The sequence below is a fragment of the Sphaeramia orbicularis genome, chromosome 21 (assembly GCF_902148855.1).
Source record: "Sphaeramia orbicularis chromosome 21, fSphaOr1.1, whole genome shotgun sequence".
Classification (NCBI taxonomy): domain Eukaryota; kingdom Metazoa; phylum Chordata; class Actinopteri; order Kurtiformes; family Apogonidae; genus Sphaeramia; species Sphaeramia orbicularis.
Window position 1 is genome coordinate 26,870,455 of NC_043977.1, and position 22,079 is coordinate 26,892,533.

Below are 22,079 nucleotides of genomic sequence, written 5' to 3' on the forward strand. Positions count from 1 at the left end.
TTTGCTTGTTGTCAAATTTTTCAGTGTGACATTAGTTTTACTCAGTGCTTAATTTGTAAAGTGGGAGGTGCCGGAACACAGAGGGGGGGTGGATCCGACGACTCGAAATGGGGGTGGAGGTAAGTCTAAAACTCATCAAAGTTACACAAAAATCTTGAGTTCAGATGCATTTTAAGGTAAATTTTAAGGGAAACACGGACGTAACCTGCTTAAAAAAGCTTAATGTAGCTTAATGTCCAAAAACTGCGATCAATCATCACCAAATTTTTTAAATAAATTGTCTGTCTGTCTCTCTCTGTCCCTCTCTTTCTCTCTCGTATACAAATTGTGAAGATGGAGTGAATGACTGGACTCAAGTGCATGGTGTTGAAGGGAAAGTGTTTTATTAACAGAAAAATAAGGCTTAATGTGGACAGCATCCATAATATTGGGGTTGTCGTTATGATTTTGCAGAGGTGAAAGGGAAATTATTAGAGATGTCCAGGCATAATTTGGAGATGACTGATCACTGTTTTCGGACATTAAGCTACGTTAAGCTTTTTTCTATAATGCGCGCCTGTGGAGAGTAAAACTTTTAATCCATATGGCATCCATAAAAGTGAGGTTTTCGAGGTGAAAGTGGGCATGACTAGAGGTGTCCACATGAAATTTGGTGATAATTGATAGCAGTTTTCAGACATTAAGCTACAATAAGCTTTTTTAAGCATTTTAGACTGTCCCTGTTACATCTGTGTTTCCCTTAAAATTACCTTAAAATGCATCTGAACACATGATTTTGTGTATCTTTGATGGGGAATAAAGATTAACAAGACTCATAAGAATAAACTTTTTTTTTTCATTGAGGCTATTTATTTTTTCATAGAGGTGCCGGATCAAATGAAATAGGTTTCCAGATCTGACGCTGCAGGTGCCGGATCCCTATCAAATCAAGCCATGGTTTTACTTCTGCTTTTAGTACTGAAGTGATGTATCCAGGTTCTCTGGATGTTGTGTGGACAGGATCTTAATGCCGGCAGAAAAAAAAGTGACTTCCCATTTCCCTAGTATGTTGCAGTTAAACTGTTCCCACTACATGTTCATTAATAAGTAATGGTGAATATGTAACATTCATTTCTAAAGATATAACAAACCACAGTCCACACCTCACAGCCATGAGAGTGTGTTGCTAAAAGCAGATCTATTACAAGCCTCAAACTCTACAGGGAAAAACAAGTTAGACTCAGTTAACTTTTGTGGCTTTCAGTGCATAGCTCAGTGGTCAGCATTTAGACAACGATGGCTTTCATGTCACATTTGTTTTCCTCAGATAATTTTCAGGGACAACAGACCAGAAGGATTGAGGGTGAGATGAATAGCATGCGACTCAAGTCTCTGAATGGCATCACAACGGACATAGTGGAATTCTCAGCACCAGTACTGCTACCAAAAGTGCCACAATGCCGCTCACATTCGGCTTCTCTTCACTCGCCTCTTGCTTCTATGAGCATTATATCATAGAAATAGATTTCTAATTCAATGGTCCATCTGTCTCCTCAGCTGCTCTACAGTGATGAGCAGACAGGCTGAATGAACTTGGTGCCAAGGCCCACACAACACTCCTATAACAGTTAATATGCTGCATGGAGTACACAGCAAGTGATGACCCACAATGCCCTAGAGATGTCTGTCTTTGGGCCTCTGTGCTGATCAGTGTGAATCAAGCTGAAGTGAATAAATACAGTATCTGCTGTATGTTTTTTTTCTGCACGTTTGTGAAAATATGCAGAAAACAGAAGTTGGAAATCTTTTATTTTCAGAAAGATAACTGTAGCTCAGTTACTACTGTATCTACTTTCTGTTTTAACCATCCAAATGGGTATGCTGGTCATAAAATGAATCCAACAGGGACAATGCACCACCAGCGTCATAGGTAAAGATATGCAACAGATGGTTAACTGCAATTTAACAGCAGTAGTTTGGACCAAAACTGTGGAGTCATCTAAAGTGTAAATCTCAGTACTGTAAATTGTGAAATTTGTACGTTTTCTTTTCTTTTTTTTTTTTTTTTTTTTAATCTCCTTTACTATGACTGACCTATGTTTGAAATGTTGGCCATTCTGCACATTTGGACGCTGAGTCTTTCTCAGTTTATGCCTTATATAATCCACTATTGCTCTGTCTTGACATTATGAAATGAGAATTTAGAATTTGTCAAAATACTCCCAGGAGCAAATCTGGTCAAGCCTGTCATGACTAGGTAACCTCAAAGGACATGGCTGATCTAACCAAAAATTAAAGTACAATGTTTTTTTCCCCCAGCGTTTCATGGGTTTATTTAAAATCACTGGTTCCAAATAGTACTATTTTTCAGATTTTCCATTGACTGTGTAGATATACATTGACTAACAGCACTGACCCTAATCCTTCAACTGAATGAATCAAATTAATTTCTTTCAAATTTCCTCTCATAAACAAATACTTGACATAATCCACAGAACACATAAAAAAGCAGTAAAATGTTGCAGGTACTATAGTCAATCAGGATTCATTGATACTGGTTCACACTGGAATATGTATTCATAAAAGCATACCCAGTAAACTTGTTCCTGCACGAGACTGATCAGGGGAGCAGCCTCCTGTTTTGCTCTTGAAGGAGGTGAACAGATGCTGGCACAGTTCTTCTGGGATGTCATTCTCCAGGTAAGTGGCCATGAAGAGCTGAAAGCCTTCATAGTCAATTGGCTGGATGGAAAAGGAAAGGGCAAAAAGGAAAGGTTAAAAACAGGTTGCTTTGTTATACTTGTGAATGGCATTCACATCAATTATGAATGATTTTTTTTTACAACAATGATAAAATAAAATAAAAAGTGATGCCATTGTCACGTTGAACTGCACTGGGATGAAGTTCTGAAGCGCCTATTCGACAACACAGGCCGACAGCTTGATGAAGGTATGGTTGAAGCCATTAAACTGAAAACACTCTTAGCAAATTTTGTCACATGTTCATTTTAAAAGGTCAGTAAATGTCAAAGCAGAGTGTGTCAGATCAGTCGACTGACCAACACAGAATAACTTTAAGGTTTGCAGTATGGAGGTGCTGGAAGCTGCATCCAGATAAAACCTTTGTGCTTGAACGCCTGATGACTCAAAAGGAAAAACAACAATATAAAGAAAACAATACAGACAGCAAAATATGTTAACATTACACAGTTGTTAACGCACACAAGTTGTTAATGCAACCTCTATTTACCCCAAAATGCCCCCCCTCCCTGAGCTGCTCCTCATACACGGTAGTGGAGCAGAGCAGAACTGAACAACCCACATGAACTTTGGCCTTTTCCCCTCAGGCGGGGTGACAGACCATCTGTAGTGGATAAGGCGAGGTATGTTGTGTCAGTGGCCAGAATGTGCATGCAGTCTGCTGACACAGACACCACACAGCATGCAGAACCCACGGGGCTGTGGCTTACTTGGTTGAGAACGTCTTGCTTCTGTTTTACCGTTGAAACAATGAAAAGGAGGAGGTGGCAGGAAGGGAGGAAGGCGGAAAGAGTGAGGGAGGAGTGGGTAGAAGAAAAGAAGGGGTTAGCTACTTTCTAGTATCACAGATGAGGTGCAGGCCAGGGTGAGTGCTCGTCATTCAGTGGGGTTTTGGGTGTCGCTGCGCTGCTCTCATCCACACACACTGAAAGGTTTGACGCTATCTGGTAGCACATATGAGCACATATTTTCTCAACTAATCAGTCAATGGCTTCGGGAATGAATGTCAGATTGTGGCAGCAATATAAGTCACATTTCCTGAAGACTCAAAGTGACAGTTTCAACCAACATCCCATCTCCTTTTACACTTTTGCTAGAAAGAATAATCAAGTAGAGTATGAATAAGTTAAATAACTGAATGATTGTCTAATAGTTCCAGCTCTAAATTCAATGGCAGCTGAACACATGACTTCAATACACTTCTGATTATGATTTACCTATTTTTTTTTAACCTTTTGTCAGTTTTATGCCTCAGTTTTATGATTTTGGTTATCTAGATTCACAGCAGTTGTGTGGTGCAGGTTCATGTCATCCATTTCAACAATAACAAAAAAAAACATACAAATATACAAACACTGATAACCTGACACCCAGAAATAAACTGAAGCTGCCCTTTGAACGTTAATATGCAGCCAGATTTTTTCATTCTAGTGCCAACTGAAAGGCCTGCAGTAATACCATCTTGTAGCAGTATACTATCAAGAACATCATACATCAAAAAAGCAGTCTGTGGAGTCAAAAACCAGAATTACCACTTGGAGGTTATATGCCTCTGCCAACCGGTCAAGCTGCAGTTTACATGTCACTATAAATTCTAAAATGCAGCTGCTTCACACCTATCTTCAACCCTGCAGCATGACAGACCTATGCAATCAGAACGGCCCTCAAGGTGGACGTCTAAGATGAGTGTCGTCAATTCAGAATTCACCCAGATGTGAAATATGGTCACAGTCTCCCCTCTGAGTTATGACATTTAATAGCACAGAAAGAATATTTGTAGTGAGGTGACTTGGCTTTTAAGACACTATGACAGTTGCCTTTCTTTGTCTATTGTCCTGTATTCTTCAAAACTAGTCTTTGTGTTTTAATTTTGATGATTGTAGAGGTCTGATTGCTTTGATTCTACATAACCAATTAATTAACCATTGTCTTTCATTATTAATATCTTTGGGATTTAAAATATTATCACTTCATTTCATCCCATTGCATGTTTGTGTGAAATTATATCATAATTAATGTATGAATTATTTAATTATAGCCAAAAATTTGGTATTTGAGGAAACACTGACCAAACTGTGATCAATTTTTCTCATAGATATAAAGGGAAAGAGTAAATGTCCTTCACAAAGCCTAGTGCATGCTGTGCACAGTCTTTGCTATCTAATTAGGCAGTGAGACCAATGAACAAGCCTCAGCTGCTGGACTGTTCAATAACAGGACCGTTAGGTAACAGTTTTAACAGAACTTCACTGAATAGTCATGTTTTAACCTAAAGATGTGAGTCAGCATAGCATTAATTGTAAAATGTATAACTTACATAATATAATTTACAAAACTTGCTTCCCAAAGTTAATTTACAGAGATCAGAAATGTCTAGTTTTGATTTCTGGGTTGTTGTATTGATGCCGCACACTAAGTGACAGCTCTGACTCACCCCTAGTCAGATGGCCATGTTATGACAACGTCTTACGGCAGCCTTTTTCTGATCTCTCCTTTTATATCTATGGTTTATCCCTAATACAAGTGGATGCTGGTGGATTTCCTGACATACTGCACTCATGGGAATAAAATGGACAACCCAAAAATACCACAACCACTTCAGCTACTCCTTTTTAGGTATTAAAGATATTTAATTACTTAATTTCTTCCTTTTTCTGAAGTCTATCCCAAACCAGTCACATGAATCTTGTAAAATGCCTTATAGCGCTGCAGTGTTATCCTTCATTTCTACAGTATGTCTTTTCATGTCCCCCCATTGGGGGAACTCTTTTTAATTAATAATTAAATTTAAAATGTTTGAGACAGCACATGACAGCATGATAACTGACAGCTATAATCAATTTAACTTCTGTCTAAACTCTACTGTGATTTGCTTAAACACAACCTCAGGCAAAGCAATTACAACACTGGCATCAATTTTTACAACAGTTGGTTTTTTAATGGTTTGTGTCCCTCTCAAGGTTTAAACAGACCTGTACGTAAATGCAAAGAAACTGCAAAGTAAGGCAGTATAGGCTAACTAAATCCTTTTTCCTCTTAGGGAGCATTTGGTTCACACCAAAATAGGACAAAGTAAAGCTGATCCCTTTTGCACATCAAGGCTTAGAATGGAAATATGCTTCTAATACGCTCCTGTTTGACGAGTCTGGAGCTGGTGTATCCTCTGCCCATCACACAGAACAACACACCGTGATGAGGATCCTCCCTCAGCTCAGTGGTGTTGACCTAACCCGAGTGCTCCCAAAACCAGCCAAGCACAGTCAGGCATTATTCATATCACTCTCCTCTCCTTTTTTGGCCAAACAAATCACAAGACTTCAATTTGCTGTGCATCATGTAGCACGGCAGGTTCAGACAAATATGCTCCTGCGCACATATTCCATAGAAAACAGTACATCCCTCTAAGATATTATTCACACACTGCATATTAAATCAAAATATATTAAAAGCTCCTATTTTTGATGTGATGCCTTGAACCCAGATGCATTTCTGGAAATTCTTGTCCCTCAGGAAAATACTTTTAGAGTAACCAATGATGATTTTCCCCCTGAGCAGACTCACATTCAGTTCTACCAATCTGAAAATATCTCCCAAGGGCAACTATGACACATTTACATGGTTCATTTAATCTTTTTCATTTTGGCAGAGCTGCCTGAGTGATTGGATGGACTTTCTTTTGGCATCTAATGATAGGAATAGAGGGTTAATGTCCTGTCTAGATCCCAAAGTGGCAGAGTAGCGCTGTCCATCTAAAGAACAATGTTATCAGAGTAAAGAAAGGAGAATTGTGCACTACTGTATTTCCTCAAACAAAAACCAGAAGTCAGTTACAACTGAGGTCTCTGATAATAGGTTAACAAATAAAGGCCAATTGCACATACAACTGGGTAAAAAAATAATCTGGATAAACTTTATGTGCTGCCATTAAAGCACAATGGGCCAGATCTACTAAGATCCCAATTTGCGTGTACTAGTATGCGTGTACAGTTTTGTGTGCGCAATCTTGAATTTTGCGTGTGGGGTTGAACCGCGGTTTGCGGGTGATTTACCGAGACTGCCTGCGCAAATGACAACAGGTACAAAGTCTTTGAGACTGTCCTATTTAAATGAGGATTTTCCATGCGCTACTGGTTGTCGTCATGGAGACAATACACTGGAAAAACTGCTCTGGGATATGCTAGCACTAATGGTAACAGTGAGCTGGAATGATCCAGACGCAAGGAAATGTAGCATAGTGAGTAGTTTTGTCATAGAGGGTACTGTATGACTCCTCCTTGTGACTGACCCCAAATCATCCCCCTAGTTCATCTAGAAGTTCTAAAATGGCATTGCTGGGTGCTGGATTCATTTTAGAGGTGGGGGGCCGTGGGGGTGTTGGATTGAATGACTGTCAGATGCACATAATTTTGTCACACTGTAGCCTATTATTGCTTTGTATTGTTAATCACAATTATCAGATCAAGTGGAAAAATAGCCTTTGCTACAAGAATCCCATAAAATGTGTGTGTGTGTGTGGGGGGGTGGGGGGCATACATCTCAATTATTTTTTCTTCTGTCATTCCAAAAATGTTCACATGAGGGTGGAAAATGTATTCTCTGTGTCTTGTTTCATCGTTTCGATGTCTACTTCTTGCGACAATAACCACAGCCATGTGTGCATAATTACACATACAAACTGTCTGCACCTCCCTTTGAGACGTGTTAAATATAGATGCAGTTTCTATGGGCAAAATTACTTTTGGGTTTGATAAATCACTTTGGATGTGCAAAATTAATATATTTATATTTTCTCCTCCCAGCACACGCACAATTTCATGTAAACACCCCATATTGTATATTCACTGTGGCAAATGTACTAACTGGATGCAGATACGCTATTTTGCACCTTTGAAAGACGCAACCCTTAGTGTGGACTACTAGAAAATCAGTTTGTAAATTTTTTTTGCGTGTGCAAAGAATTTGCACAATTTTATACACGTAAACCTTTAGTAGATCCGGCCCAATGTACACTGTCTACTGCTTTAATATAATACAATTCAGCCATATAGTGTTGCTATTTTTAAGTGTTATTGTCTGATCTCAGTCACAGTCTCAGTTTGTAGAAACTTACACATATCATGAGAATGGACAGTTTCTATCTACTGAAACACTATAAGGTTTTAAAATGATGCCAAAAGTAGAGGGAAGTGTTGAGTTTGTATTAAAAATGCAATGCAGTCAGTTTAACATCGCAGAAAGGAGCGGATAAAATGAGGATTCATTTTACATTTGACCATTTCTATTTGTTAAAAAGAGGGAATTAGAAATAAAAATGAAAACTTCAAATAAAACCTTGGTGCATTCTGTAGCTTAAGTAAGTAAATGCCTTGGCCAGGTATGGATGCATATTACAATATAGTGGTATGATTTTCCTCTTGCTTTTGGGTTCATTTTGTTTACACTACTCAACTAAAATACTGTTGCACTGTTTTGTTGTTAACTTTATTTTACAAACAGTATATCATTATATTAAAATGTCAGATTTATAGCTTAGAAGATCAACATCTAATCTTTCACTATATCACCCAGCTGTTTACACGGTTATTTCCACATGCTTACTGGCTGCTTTATGAGGAAAAAAATCAACATTTGACAGAAATGAAGACTTTTTATATGGTCTCATCATTTAAGTTATAACTGAATGATGCAGATAAATTCATCAAGCCTGATGGCTATGGAGGCTTTAACGACATCAAACGGAAACCCTGTGGGTGTAATGCATGGCTTCTGTCTCTCAGCCTCTCATTAATCACTCAGAGTTATGGCGCTACAGTTGTTTGCTGATCTGTCATTAGAGAAACCCCAGTTCTACTGACAGCTCAAAGTGTCAGTCATTGTTCTTTCTTTTCATCATTCATTCTTACTCAAGAGGAAAGATCACACTCTGAAGGTAAGCTATAAAAGTAATGAGGAGAGGAAGTCGGGGGGAGATCAGAGTCATCTTCTGTCACCGGCTGGATAAGTAGATTCCACTACAGCCGGCACAATGAACTTATGAGTCATTAGAGGTACTTCAACACACACTCATGCACACACTGATGAATGCCAACGGCAGGGCTGTGGTGGTCACTGTGGCGCCAGGTGACAGTGTGGTCTCAGACGCACCACGTGAACTGAGTCTGGATCCTACGGCACCAAAAGTCCAGCCAGGCTGTTAGTCATGTCATTACAAATACAGAGCAGATGCTTATAGCTGCGTGGAAGTGATAATAAAGAAGAAGGAAGAGCATAAATAACATAGTGAGATTAGAAGGAGCAAATAAAAGAAAAAAGAAAAAAACAATTCTATGACAGAATTTGTTGTGAGCAGAGAGCAGAGAGCAGCACACTGTTTTAAGTTATACTGTCAGGGTCTAGCGCCCAACACATTTTAGGCACCACTTAAGCCAAATTACTGTAAAAATCAATGTGCAGAGCATCAAAACTAGCAAAAAAGTCACAATTCCAAGCTGTACGGTTGGCTTTTAACCATTAGTACAATAAGTGCTTTTACAAATATGATAATGTTTGGAAACAACATGGGAAAAACTATGGAAAAAGTAAACATGATTTATACTGTATTGTAATTTTGAAACCCTGTCTCAGACAGCACCTAGACATTCTGAAAACATGGGGAAAACCCTGAATGTGGTATAAAAAGTGATGGTTTTCACACTGTATACACTGTCTTATCTACAGAAAAAAATCTAAAATTTCACCTGTTACTGTACTTTTTTCTCTCCAATTCATGTTCTTCAAAAGGAAGCATATTTCAATTTACATATTTTTAAAGACAATTTATTAGGTTTATTTTGTTCAAATGGGAGATGCAAACCGCAAATCGAAGTCATACTCATTCACCTAAGGGTCGTATCAGCTCATATAAATAAAGATTAATATTTGTGTACAACCATATATTATGATAATGTGAAGTAATGAGCATTTTGACATTTTATGATAGTTTAACACATTGCGAAAATCTCAGATTGCTGCAACTCTAGTTATGTGTGAATGTACCAGCAGACAACACATGTAAATGTTTCGGACACCATTATTCATCATCAGTTTTACATGTGCCTTAGAAAATCTTCAGTTGTTATGTTCAGTAAGCTTTGGACATAAATGACAGAACAAATGAGTTAGTTTGGAGAAAAAAATTACGACACAGACGCATCATTATTACTATAGTTACGACATGGTTAAAGCTTCAGTAGGCAGAAATCAGAGAAAATTCTAGAATGTGAAAATCCATACTCTGCTCATGTATATATCCTGAACATAGACTGTACAGACAACACAACATCATATCAGGGCACTAAGAAAAAGTGAAACCATAGTAATCTATGTCATGTTCTGTCACACGTGCAATCTTTTCTACTTTTTAATTTAGAAGGCTTGACTTTGTCATTTGTTAGTTTGCTGGGAAGTTTTACAGTTTTTAGTAACTCTATATTTGTTGTTTTCTTGCCTCACATGCTTCTTGGAAATGATGTCTGTGAAGGCTGTGCTTTCTTCATAGTGGGATAAAACACTTCATAACTAGAATCGGCTAAACTCTTCCTCTTTGACCTGCTGAATTACAGCTCATCATTTTAACCTGACATCACATCCTCATAATAAGCCCATCTAGTTAGGTAAATTGCTGATTTGTTGTCGTTGCAGATGCACTAACTGTGGAGGACACAAGTCTGGGTTATGCTTCTACAGAGTCACCTCTTCGAAAGAAAGCTCAGAAACATACACACTGAATTATATTTCACAAAATGCTGCCACGCAAGTGCATAAAAATCATATCACTAACTCATCCACAGCAGCAGATTGCCAATGAAGACTCGTTTATACCTATGAACTATTGCCTTGACCATAAGATATAATTCTAACCTAACCAGCATACTTCTGCTGTCATTGTTGAGATGAGATTTCAACCTAATCAGCCTCATTGTTCACAATCACCTCCCAAACAGCAGCAGCAATAATCCCTGTGTATGTAATATATGTCTCTAACTGTCTGTACTTTATCCATTTTCATCCTGGCTACAGTGTTAAAGGAGGGATTCTTCATACATATATCCTACTGTATGTAAACATCCATAAAGTGGAGCTCTACAGGGACTCTACTGTTTATAGTGATTGAAATACTGCAGTGAGTGTTGGATATGAATCACAATTGTTCAACCTTTGTTTTCATTCTTTGCAGAAGTGATGTAAGTATTCATGGCTTGAAACAGATGTTAAATTGACAGGGCTGAGTTAAGTGTCCAGTGTTGACTGTCACGTCATGTGGGAACAGTGTTTTTGCCCTCCAGGGTTCTGTGTGGTCATGTGACTGAAAACTATGAATAGGCCGAGAGAGTGTTATGGAATTTTTGGTCAATGATGCCAAAGATTATTGCCTGCTGAAGCTTTAAGGTTGGAAAGCATGGTCATGGTTAAAAAAACAACACTGCCTGTCAATAAGAAACAGAAAGACCAGTCTCTTGTGGCAAAGTCACAAATCTCATTGACCCGTTTACAAAGCTTAACCTCTTTCCTCTGTAGCGTCTGTGGCAGAATGAATAAATACAATTCTACTGCTGGGATTTCTGCAGAACATTATGAAAAGAATAAAAAAAACCTCTACTGTCACAAAAAATGGCCACATGATGTGTGAGGCTATTGTTTAGAGCATCATTTAGTAATTAAATTAATCATGAGACAAGATGCTTCAGGATGCTTGTAATTCTGCTCAGCAGGTGATAAAAGTTCACACTGTATTAATTGATAATTAAGTGCTGATATCAGATAAGAAGAAAACCATGTACCAAACAGTGAGGAGTAAACTACAGGAGCAAACTGCACTGCTGACATCAGCCAACAAAACTAAGAAAGGGGGCAAAATAACAGTTTTACTGACATCACAGTCCTTACAAAATAGATCCAAATGGAGTGTACTAAAAGTGTGACCTTAGTTGATAATTATGTTACTTTATAAATGTTCAGTAAATAATCTGTACAAGCAATAATGTGTTTTCGAGAAGGAGGAGAGATGAGTCAATACTGGAAAAAAAGAAGTGATTACAGGGACTGTCCGAAGTCCAGGCAACAGTATAACAAGTCTGCACCAGCTGCTATAGCCACAGTTTTACAGCTAAGAGCTCATCTACTGACGTCAGGTGTTGATGCTGAAGGTGTGTCCACCACAGCTTTTATCTAAAACTGGAGGCAATGACTAAGCATCTCAGTGTTGGATATTACACTGAATCAGAAGAACTTCACAACATCCAATCAAGTCACACCATGTGTCCATGTTCGCACACACGCACATAGGAACTGTATTAGAAAGTGAGAATAACATAGAGGGAGAGAGATAGAGAATATCAACCATAATATGACAAACAGGATAAAAGTGGATGAAGCACAACAGCAGAAACTATGGAGACCTACCTGTTCAGGGTTGTATTTGGAGAGGACTCCTTCACCATGAAACTCCTCCAGCACATCTTTTAGCTTTTTTGTGGAGTCTTTATATGGAAGACAGGAAAACAAAATAGAAGAGCTGTTAATGATGTGAACCTGTACTAGATCAACAGTCAAATAGAGCTGTCCAACCTAATATACAGCTTCACTGATTGGACAAATTGCTTCATGTTCTTATTTCAATTCTTTGTTCTCTAACATGACATACATATAATACTCCAAGTACCAGCATAGCTAGATAGATTGATAGCTAGATAGCTAGATAGATAGATGTACTTTATTTATCTCAAACTGGGAAATTACAGAACTGGCATGGCTAGCAAGACAATATTTTTTGAGAAGTTGTCACACTAAGGCTATGTTCAGACATGCACGTTTAAATGCACACCTCGGATTTTTCATAAAATCTGATTTTTTGTGTGCTTGTTCATATTACAACATTAATGTGATTTCTGTCAGTTTCGAGTATGAACTGAATGCAACCCTGAAGCGACCCAGATGCACAAAAGAGGTCCTGACATAATATGTGACCACACAGGCTATAAATGCGATATGGACGTTCAAACTGAAGTCGCATTGCAAAATATCGGATATGTATTGAATTTAGGACCACATATGAAAGTGGTCTGGGTCAGATTGGAAAAAATCATATTTGTGCTGTTTGAACTGTCTCTAACAGATCGGATACAGGTCAAATATGGACAAAAAAATCTGATTTGGGACACATTTGCCTGCAGTCTGAACATAACCTTTGATGACAGTAGCAAAGGCAGTGACTGAAGAGTTAAATTTATATTAAGCTACAGATGTGGTACATCTTGAGGTGTAGAGATGTTAAATGCTAAAGTGTAGATCTATGACATGACACAACAGAAAGCTGCAAAATATTTGCAATCCTGACATTCCCTGCCACCCTGTAAAGTCATCATCAAATATATTATAAAGTAAAAAAAAATATGTATTCCTGTTTTATCAAGCTATACTGCCATTTATAAATCATATTACTTCTTTATTCTAATTATCAAGTAAACCATGTATTAATCACCATTTTACTACAGAAATAATGATTTGAAGTAAAAAAAAAAAAAGAAAAAAGTAGTATTTTCAACATAATATTCCATTTAAATAATGCAAATAAAAACTCTCAACAGCTGTTTGCAGTGTGGCTGTATTGAGCATATTTAGAAACTGCGAAGTAAGACTGCATGCAAATTGTTGATCATGAATACAATTAAATCACCCCTCACTTGAAGCTAGATATTAGTCTTATACTTCACAGTCATACAATTAAGTGTCCACTAAAAAATGGATCCTATAGTTACGCAAATCACAATGTAAAGGAAAAGGCAGTCATGTATGCAGTTTGTCACTCACTTTATATTACCAGATTTTTGTACAAATGTTATTTTTGATAATATCTGTAGAAACTGTGTAGACATGGTGTATCTTGTAGTAAATGTCCTGATAAATAGTCATGATAAATGTTCTAGGAAGTGCAGCCGAGCCTGTGAGTCACCCTGTTGGTTAAAGTAAATGGAGACATGGTGTCTTTCCCCACTTTTTGATGTTAATCTCATATACATGCAGTACACACACGCATACACACCTTCACACAAACACACACCCATACGTCATAGCCTCTGTCCCGAACACTAACTGTAATGACCTCCTCCCACGATCATCTGTCAACAATTACAAGGGGACATCTGTACACATGTGCATGGATCAGCACACCACCATTACACAAACACACCAGACCTGTTTTCTCCAATCATGTTAGCTCTCATAATCAACTACGGATGACACTTCATTATTTTTAGTGCTCTGCAGCTTTGCACGCTGTAATGCTTCCCTATTTTTGTCCTCCATTAGACATTTACAGCAGAGAAAGAAACCACAAAGAAAGAGAAAAGACATCAGGATATCAGAAAAGATAAGACATGTGATTTAAGTGCATCCAGTGTCCAAAAAAGTTGCTATATTGTATAGCTGTTGGTGCAGAGTACATTTTGCTGACTGATATAAGTAAACTGATCCATGGATTATTAACTAATCATTTCATGTCGATTGAGACAAATACTCACACTGTAAAGACACACACAAGGCATTTTTGTGAATTACCTCCATAAAAGATGAATCAATATTAAAAGTGTACAACGGATAAATTCAGTGATTGCGTTGTTCTCATATAGCCTAGTGATTGCATGAGCCTTTCAAACTGATGGCATTTCTTTTCTTTACAAAACAAGTCAGTGTCCTTCATTAGGGTCCTTCATTGATTAGCTGCTTCCTGTCTTTACGCCTCTTTCTATCAGTAACAACAGGACCTTTCAAAGCCTGCAGGGCCTGGAACCAGACTAGACCCTAACACCATGAACGGGGTGGAGATTAGCCCTAATTATGACATTTGTCCTGTCCTGTACAAAACAAAGTTTTAAAAAGCCTCCCTCACACTGTCTAATGACCTTTCTGTCAGTCTGTGTCTATAACAATTGAAATAAAGCAAGTTGCGATTGTCTAACTCCTCAGCATAAATGCTTACATGAGCGCAATACTCGACTACTACTCTGTAAAACTATCCATCACCCACATTGACAGAGTCTAAGAGTGAGAAGACAGATGCTCTTTTGACTAACAAATGCAGTCTCTAGCAAGGGAAGAGACAGCCGCAAGGCTCATCCAGCAGCTGAAAAAACTACAAAGTCCACAGTTTGATTTGTAATACTAAAAAAACAACTACATTAGGAAAAACGCCAGATAAGTCCTATATCTATATAATATAGTATAAAAAACAGCCGTGATAATGCAATCAATTTGACATTGATTAATTAAAGATAACATATCTATCTATCTATCTATCTATCTATCTATCTATCTATCTATCTATCTATCTATCTATCTATCTATCTATCTATCTATCTATCTATATCTATATATATGTACGTGTGTGTGTGTGTGTGTGGTGTGTGTGTGTGTGTGTGTGTGTGGTGTGTATATATATATATATATATTTTTTTTTTTTTTTTTTCTTAACAATGTTTTACTCATATACACATATATACTGCCCAGCCAAAGAGAGAAGACACTCAACTAAGCAAATAGGGTCAATTCATCCATTGGATAATTTCTGCAGTGAGTATAATGTTTGAGCTGCAACCATTCTTTAACCCTTCTCATTTCTTACAACCTCAGTTTGATAGAGAGCAAAAAGATTTACTGCATTTCATTGGGAAAAAGATCAATGTTGTCATGATGAGTCTAGAATGACCCTGTTCGGACGTGATGGGTGCAGATCAGGATGAGAGAGAGGCAGATGAAGTGATTACCTATCATAACCTAGTGCCTACAGTACAAGCCTCTGGAGGAATGTTATGATCTGGGCTGATTCTGTGTCCAAAACTGAGGTCGCTGATGACCTGAATATAAGAATAGTGGATTTTTTTTTCTTCCCTGATGACAGACATATTCCAAGATGACAACACCAGGAGTCATCAGGATAAAATTGTTAAAGAGTGGTTGATGGAGCATGAGACCTCATTTTCACAGATGGATTGGCTAGACCTGAACCCATTTGAGAAATCTTTGGGATGTGCTGAAGAAAAGTATATAGCAATGAAAGTCTCCCCTCATCAAAACAAGATTTAGTCAAAATCAATAGAACTCTGGACAAAAATAATGTTGTGACATTTACTTTGATTTTGTTTTGTGTGGCATCAATGATGACACAGCAAATGAGTCCAACAATCAAATCTAAAGGCAGTCCAGCAAAATATCATGTGTGACTTTTATTTTGACCAGGCAGTGTATCTGTATATAGTTCTGGAAACATTTTTTTTAATCCTTAAACTCTTACATTTCTGGATCTGAACCTACTTAAAAACCTCTGGAATGTGATCAAGAAGAAAATGAATGTTATAAGGCACCAAACAAAACTGAGTTGCTTGCATTTTTTTGCTCTAGGAGGGACATAAGGATCATCAACAGCAGAGTGAAAGAGCCGGTGGAGATATGCCAAGACACATACAGAGATGTAGAAGTTATTCTGCTAAAGTATTGATTTTTCAACCTTTCTCACATTAAACACTGGTATTACACTGTCTAAACCTGAATATGAGCTTGACATCTATGCAGTCTTTGAGGTCTGAAAACAGTGGTGTTTGGCAATAGTTCAGGCAGGCAGAGCGTCAGATGGAACCCCAAAACCCATCTGTCCCACCCAGTTAATGAGCCTGATAACTGAGGCAGTGTTCATTCACACACACCGCTCCCACTACATCGGCCTATTTCGGATCTGCAGACATCTCCCGCCACGTCCCCTGCCTCTTATTGCATTAGCAAAACTGTTCTCTTTGTTCATATTGTGTTCATTTTTATTCAAATGTTGTGAATCTCAGGCTCAGCTGCTTGTGATCTCAGGGACTGTCTGTGTTATCTTTGCTCAGATTGTTCCAGGCACTAGAGCAGAATCAACAAATGGTTAAATCTGACGTAAGTGTCTTAACTGCACAGTTATTGTTATTTTGGCCAGCTGTCATTTTCTGCACATCAGTTATACTGCAAATAAACACTCCAAATGGTAATATATGTGTTTTAAATGACACAGATTCTAAACATTAATTAATCTACATATTATACTTAATCTGCACTCATCTGAATATGAATTACAAAAAAATTGCGCACTGTATTATGAACACCACATCATCTGTTTCTGCAAACAAAGCATTTATGCAACAACAGATGCACACCAACACATACTGTATACACACAGGAACTCACAATTCACACCGCAATCTCCCACACATACAAAAGAACAAAAACAAATCTGAAACTCCTAGAATCAGACACGTGTACTCACATTCGCTGTACTGTTGCAGCTGGCTGAACTCAGCTGGGCTCAAACATACCCAGCTCCCGTCTCCCATGCTGCCTGAAGCCAGGGGCGAAGCTCTGTGTCTGAGAGTGTATCAGTCCACGAGTGACGCTCAGGGAATTGATGGTTATCCTTCAATCAACTTGTGAAATAAGACCAAGGTGGAGAGGTTTTGGACTGTCATCTCTGACTTCTGTAAAATGCACCAGAAGCTCAAACGCTAATATTATGGCACCATATGAGTAGCAATGGAGGCAGAAAATTGGAAAAATGATAATGTTGAAATCAAAGTTTCTTTTTCCCCAAATATACGGTGTTGATTTCACATTTCACTCAATATTGCTAGATGTGGAATTAAGGAATAATACACCAGACAGCTGTGAATTTGTCTCTTTGTTTGCCAAAGTAGGAAAAAAAAAACTGAACGAATTTAGTCAGCTAGTGAATGTGGGAGCTGAATTTTTTTCTATCTCCCAGCCTCCCAGCAGCTGTGAGGATAATATCAAGTTGGTTGAATGTCCACAACAGTGACCGTCTGCCTTGATCACTAACCACTCCACATGACTCCTCATGAGATGGCACAATGTTTCTCAGCAGGTCCGCCACAAAAATACCTTATTTAGCCTACAGAGAAAGAAAGAGAAGCAAGAAGAAGAAAGGCAGGGAGGGGAGAGAAAAGAGAAAAAAAGCAAAAATTAGAGAGATAATCAATAATTACTTAAGTTTATATAAAATATTACATTTGTTAAAAGCTTCATAGCGTCATACACTTAAGTGAGAGTGCAAAGAAGTGTCAACTTAGAAAGTGAAATATGTCCTTCCAGTAAGATACTTTAACATGTAAAACATAAATATAAAGATGACTTTAGTTTCAACCTGTCACCAAACTGCAAAACTACAGATCCATCTTTATGGTATCAGTGGCACCTCTGATGTCCTCTGCGACAGGTCAAAAATATGCTGTGAAAAAGGCCATTCCTGATCTGAATTTAGAGAGGTTTGTGATGTACTGCACAAAATTTACGATGCAAGCATTTTGATACGCCAAATAATGTGCACAAGAACCGGGTAGAGAACTGCTCCAATAAATGCCTGATATATGATATGCAAAAGAGCTCCACAGCATTATTTTCAAGAGCACACAGCGCCTAAACAAAACTTTATTCAAATGAGCAGAATAAAGTTTCTACAGTCATTGTAAAGCATAGATCATTATTATTATTATTATTATTATTATTATTAATAATAATAATAATAATAACATTAGTACTAGTAGTAGTAGTAGTAGTAGTAGTAGTTTTAATAGTAGTATTTTTTTTCATTGTTCAATATTGAGTGCTAATAATACAATCAAAACTGCTGTTTTTTTTTTTTTTCTTTTTTCAATGTACTTTATACTGTATTTAACAAGTTTATTATTAAATAAATTTTCACTTTTATGTTTTGACTAAACAAGCATACACATAAGTTGGCTAACTTCTATTTTATGTAAAATTTCTTAAATTCATTAGCATGCTGACATACCCATGCTAACTTATAAGCAATATTACAGCTCTTTTAGCATTTTAGCATGCTGTAGTTAGCTACGTTACTATAACACTAATATCTAGTTAATTTGCAAACTTTAGCTAGCAGAACGTATAGTACCGTACTAAAATTCTAAGCACTACCTCAACATTGTGTTTTTTATCATGTAAATATTTTATATAATGTCGTTAAGCGAAACAATATCACGCTAGCATGCTATATTAGCTTAGTTATTTAACACGCTAGCATGCTATATTAGCTTTGTTGTTTAACATGTTAACATGCTATATTAGCTTTGTTGTTTAACACACTAGCATCCTATATTAGCTTTATTTTTCAAACCTTAAGTATATTAGTAAATTCTCATACTGAAAACCTGGATGTTGTCGTTGTCTTTAAACCATCTGCTGCTCCAGGTGATTTGGCTTCACTCTGTTAATACTTTTAAAAGGGACAGACTTTGTGCATACAGGCATAGAGACGGATAATTCATGTTGGAAACTTAAATATAGTTATTTTTTTGTGTGTGCAGTAGTTAGGATCCACAAAACAGCATAATAATAATAATAATAATAATAATAATAATAATAATAATAATAATAATTATTATTATTATTATTATTATTATTATTATATTATCATTAGTAGTAGTAGTAGTAGTAGTAGTAGTAGTAGTATTGACAATACTTATTATTATACAAAACCCCATTTTCACTTTATCTATCAAGAATTAGTCATATTGTCACAATCATTTCATGAGGTACAAACATTTAATTCTAATTTTGTGAGCAACAGTGTATTTTAAGACAGACATTTTGTCAGAGGCAGCATCGAGTGGCTATCAGCAGTATTATACTTTCATAATCTGCCATACTGATGCCATGTTCAATTATTTCCACTAGGTTTCCACATTTGTCAAACGCAGCTGGGAACATATGTAACAGGTGTGTTGAATGTATATCAGAATATGCAAATCTGCATGCAAATAGTATTACTGGGGGGAATATTCATTTTAAATAACCATGTGAACAGCCTGGACTATTGTCATCCTCCAGCTGTCAGTTTCTCCCCTCACTCTTCTTCTTATACAGAAAACAGCAAGTGGCATGTACTGAAAGGCTGCATGTGTTTAGTGATGTCACTAATGCAAAAGGAACCGAGTAAGGATCTATATGCATTTACTGTGACTGCGTGACACAGAAACAGAGTGAAGCACATGCCAATCAGAGAGGGAATCTGTTTTGCTCACGAGGTTGCCTGGCAACTACGACGTCACTACAGTGCATGAGAAAGAGAAGCACCATGACAGAGATAGAGAGAGGGAAGAGGATCTCTCATTTTCACAGATGTAAATGCTGTGGATGCCTCACTTCTGTGCATTTGACCTCAGTATATGCCAGTAAGACGCTTTAAAAAACAAACCCTGTACAAACGGAGATTATAATAGACGAAAGAGGCTGCTTTTATTGCCTCTTATTGCCTGTGCAACTGATGAACCTTTGCCCTACATGGATTTTTTTCTTCTTTTTTTCATCATATCAAAAGAAAAAAAATATCCACACAGCAGCAGTCTCATTTCTTTACTCATTTCTCTGGCTTTTAACTCACTCTCAGTTATAAGTTAATAAAAACAAAAGAGAAACAGCACACGAAAGGGACTGTCGGTCGTATGAGCCTCATCAAATCTGTAGCCTGAGTGCTGTGGTTTTTAACAGACGTTAGTGACTCACGAAGTCTCTTGGTGTTGAGAAAGAAAGAGATGGAAGAAAAGAGATGGGTTAATTTACACCTCCACAGCACATTATGTTCATTACAGCACTTAATGTGTTTCAGTTAGCATGCTTTAAATGCACTGGCAGGTTAAGATCAGTTAAGATATTAACTGGTTATACAGTCATGGAAAAAATTATTAGACCACCCTTGTTTTCTTCCATTTCTTGTTCATTTTAACGCCTGGTACAACTAATAGTACATTTGTTTGGACAAATATAATGATAACAACAAAAATAGCTCATAAGAGTTTCATTTAAGAGCTGATATCTAGCCATTTTCCATGTTTTCTTGATAATAGCCAAAATCACCTAAGTTCTTACATCAATATCTATGGCATTGTACTGCCAAAAACAGTGCTTTTAGGCATTCCATGTTTTCCTTTCTGTTTTAGTCACATGATACACATAGGAGTTAGCACTTGATTGCATAACCATTGGTATTGCTGACTTTTGATGGTCTAATAATTTTTTTCTGCGACTGTATTTCAAAATGGCCAGGAAAAAAGACAAATCATGAGCATGACTTTGAGTAGGACCACCAGTATATAAGATTATCATGATTATGATCATATCTTTTGCTGAAACACAATTTAAACGATTTACAGATTTACAGAAATTGTAGTAATAGAGATCTCATATTTTTGTTTTTCCAATTCTCAAATCCATGAAAGCTGACTCTTTTTCTCTCCAGATCATTTTCTTTATTATATTAGATCCCGTTCAAATCCACCACTCCTGTCTGCTATTGTTGTGTCTGCACTTTCACCAGCAAAGCAGTGTTCCAAGGCATAAAGCATGTGGACGGTGCAGCACTGCCAAATTAGGATACTGATGATGATTACAGTGGCAACACTGAAGAGGAGGGAAGGTAAACAGAAACATGAGCTCTCACATAATTATGCTCACAGAGGAAGAAACAGAGTGGGTAAAACGTGGTCAGTGGACCCATTAGAGCATGACTGTAGGTTCTGGGTGAACAGTGGGGAGGGGGTGACACATTAAGTGGAACCTAGGGCCTTTTTGCATGGAAATTTTGAGCATAATCTACTTTTATGCAGCAAATTATAGCCTTCCTGTTTCAATTAATGCTGGAAATACTGGAAACATCAAATTCCTTTTGAACATTCACATGCATTAGAAAATTCTCACACTTTCTAAGAATTTATCTTTACAGTTAAGAGCAGATCCTGGTACAGATTAAAGTTATTCTGAATGCATTTTAGGGTCCAATCAAGCGGTAACACGTGGACACATTTTGTGTTCAACTCTCTCTGTCATGTAAGCAGAGGAACTTATTTGCATGTATCATACATATTTGAGTAGGTGTTTATAAGCACTTTAACATTATGTATAACAAAATTTGGGGAGATAAAATTTTTAGATGAAAAATGTCAAATTACTGCTTGGTAACATGTGGACTTGAAATGGACATACATTTTTTTAAGCTTTATGCAAACATTCAAAATATGCGGTTCTCAACAGAAATTGATAGCAAGTAGGACAAAACCTTTTAGATATGTTCAGCTATGTAGAAAGCAAATTGTAGAGTAAAATATTGAAAAGTCTCTGTTTTATTGACATGAAAATGTGGTAACACATGGACAGGCTGCTGTGGTAACACGTGGACAGAAAACAGGTAATTTTTTTTTTTTTTAACTTTCTTTAAAAAATTCCAATTCCAATCCCAATCCAAATTT

The 22,079-nt window shown here is 37.2% G+C and overlaps 1 protein-coding gene across 1 annotated transcript in view; it reads right to left on the bottom strand.

Annotated features, from left to right (window-relative positions):
* Window positions 1–22,079, bottom strand: part of LOC115412330 (diacylglycerol kinase beta) — a 125,661-nt gene that overhangs the window by 87,326 nt on the left and 16,256 nt on the right. The window contains 4 exon segments of the mRNA XM_075353450.1: window positions 2,571–2,721; window positions 3,450–3,470; window positions 12,181–12,257; window positions 17,069–17,707. Coding sequence (XP_075209565.1) covers window positions 2,571–2,721; window positions 3,450–3,470; window positions 12,181–12,257; window positions 17,069–17,135 — 316 coding nt within the window. The 5' untranslated portion in view covers window positions 17,136–17,707.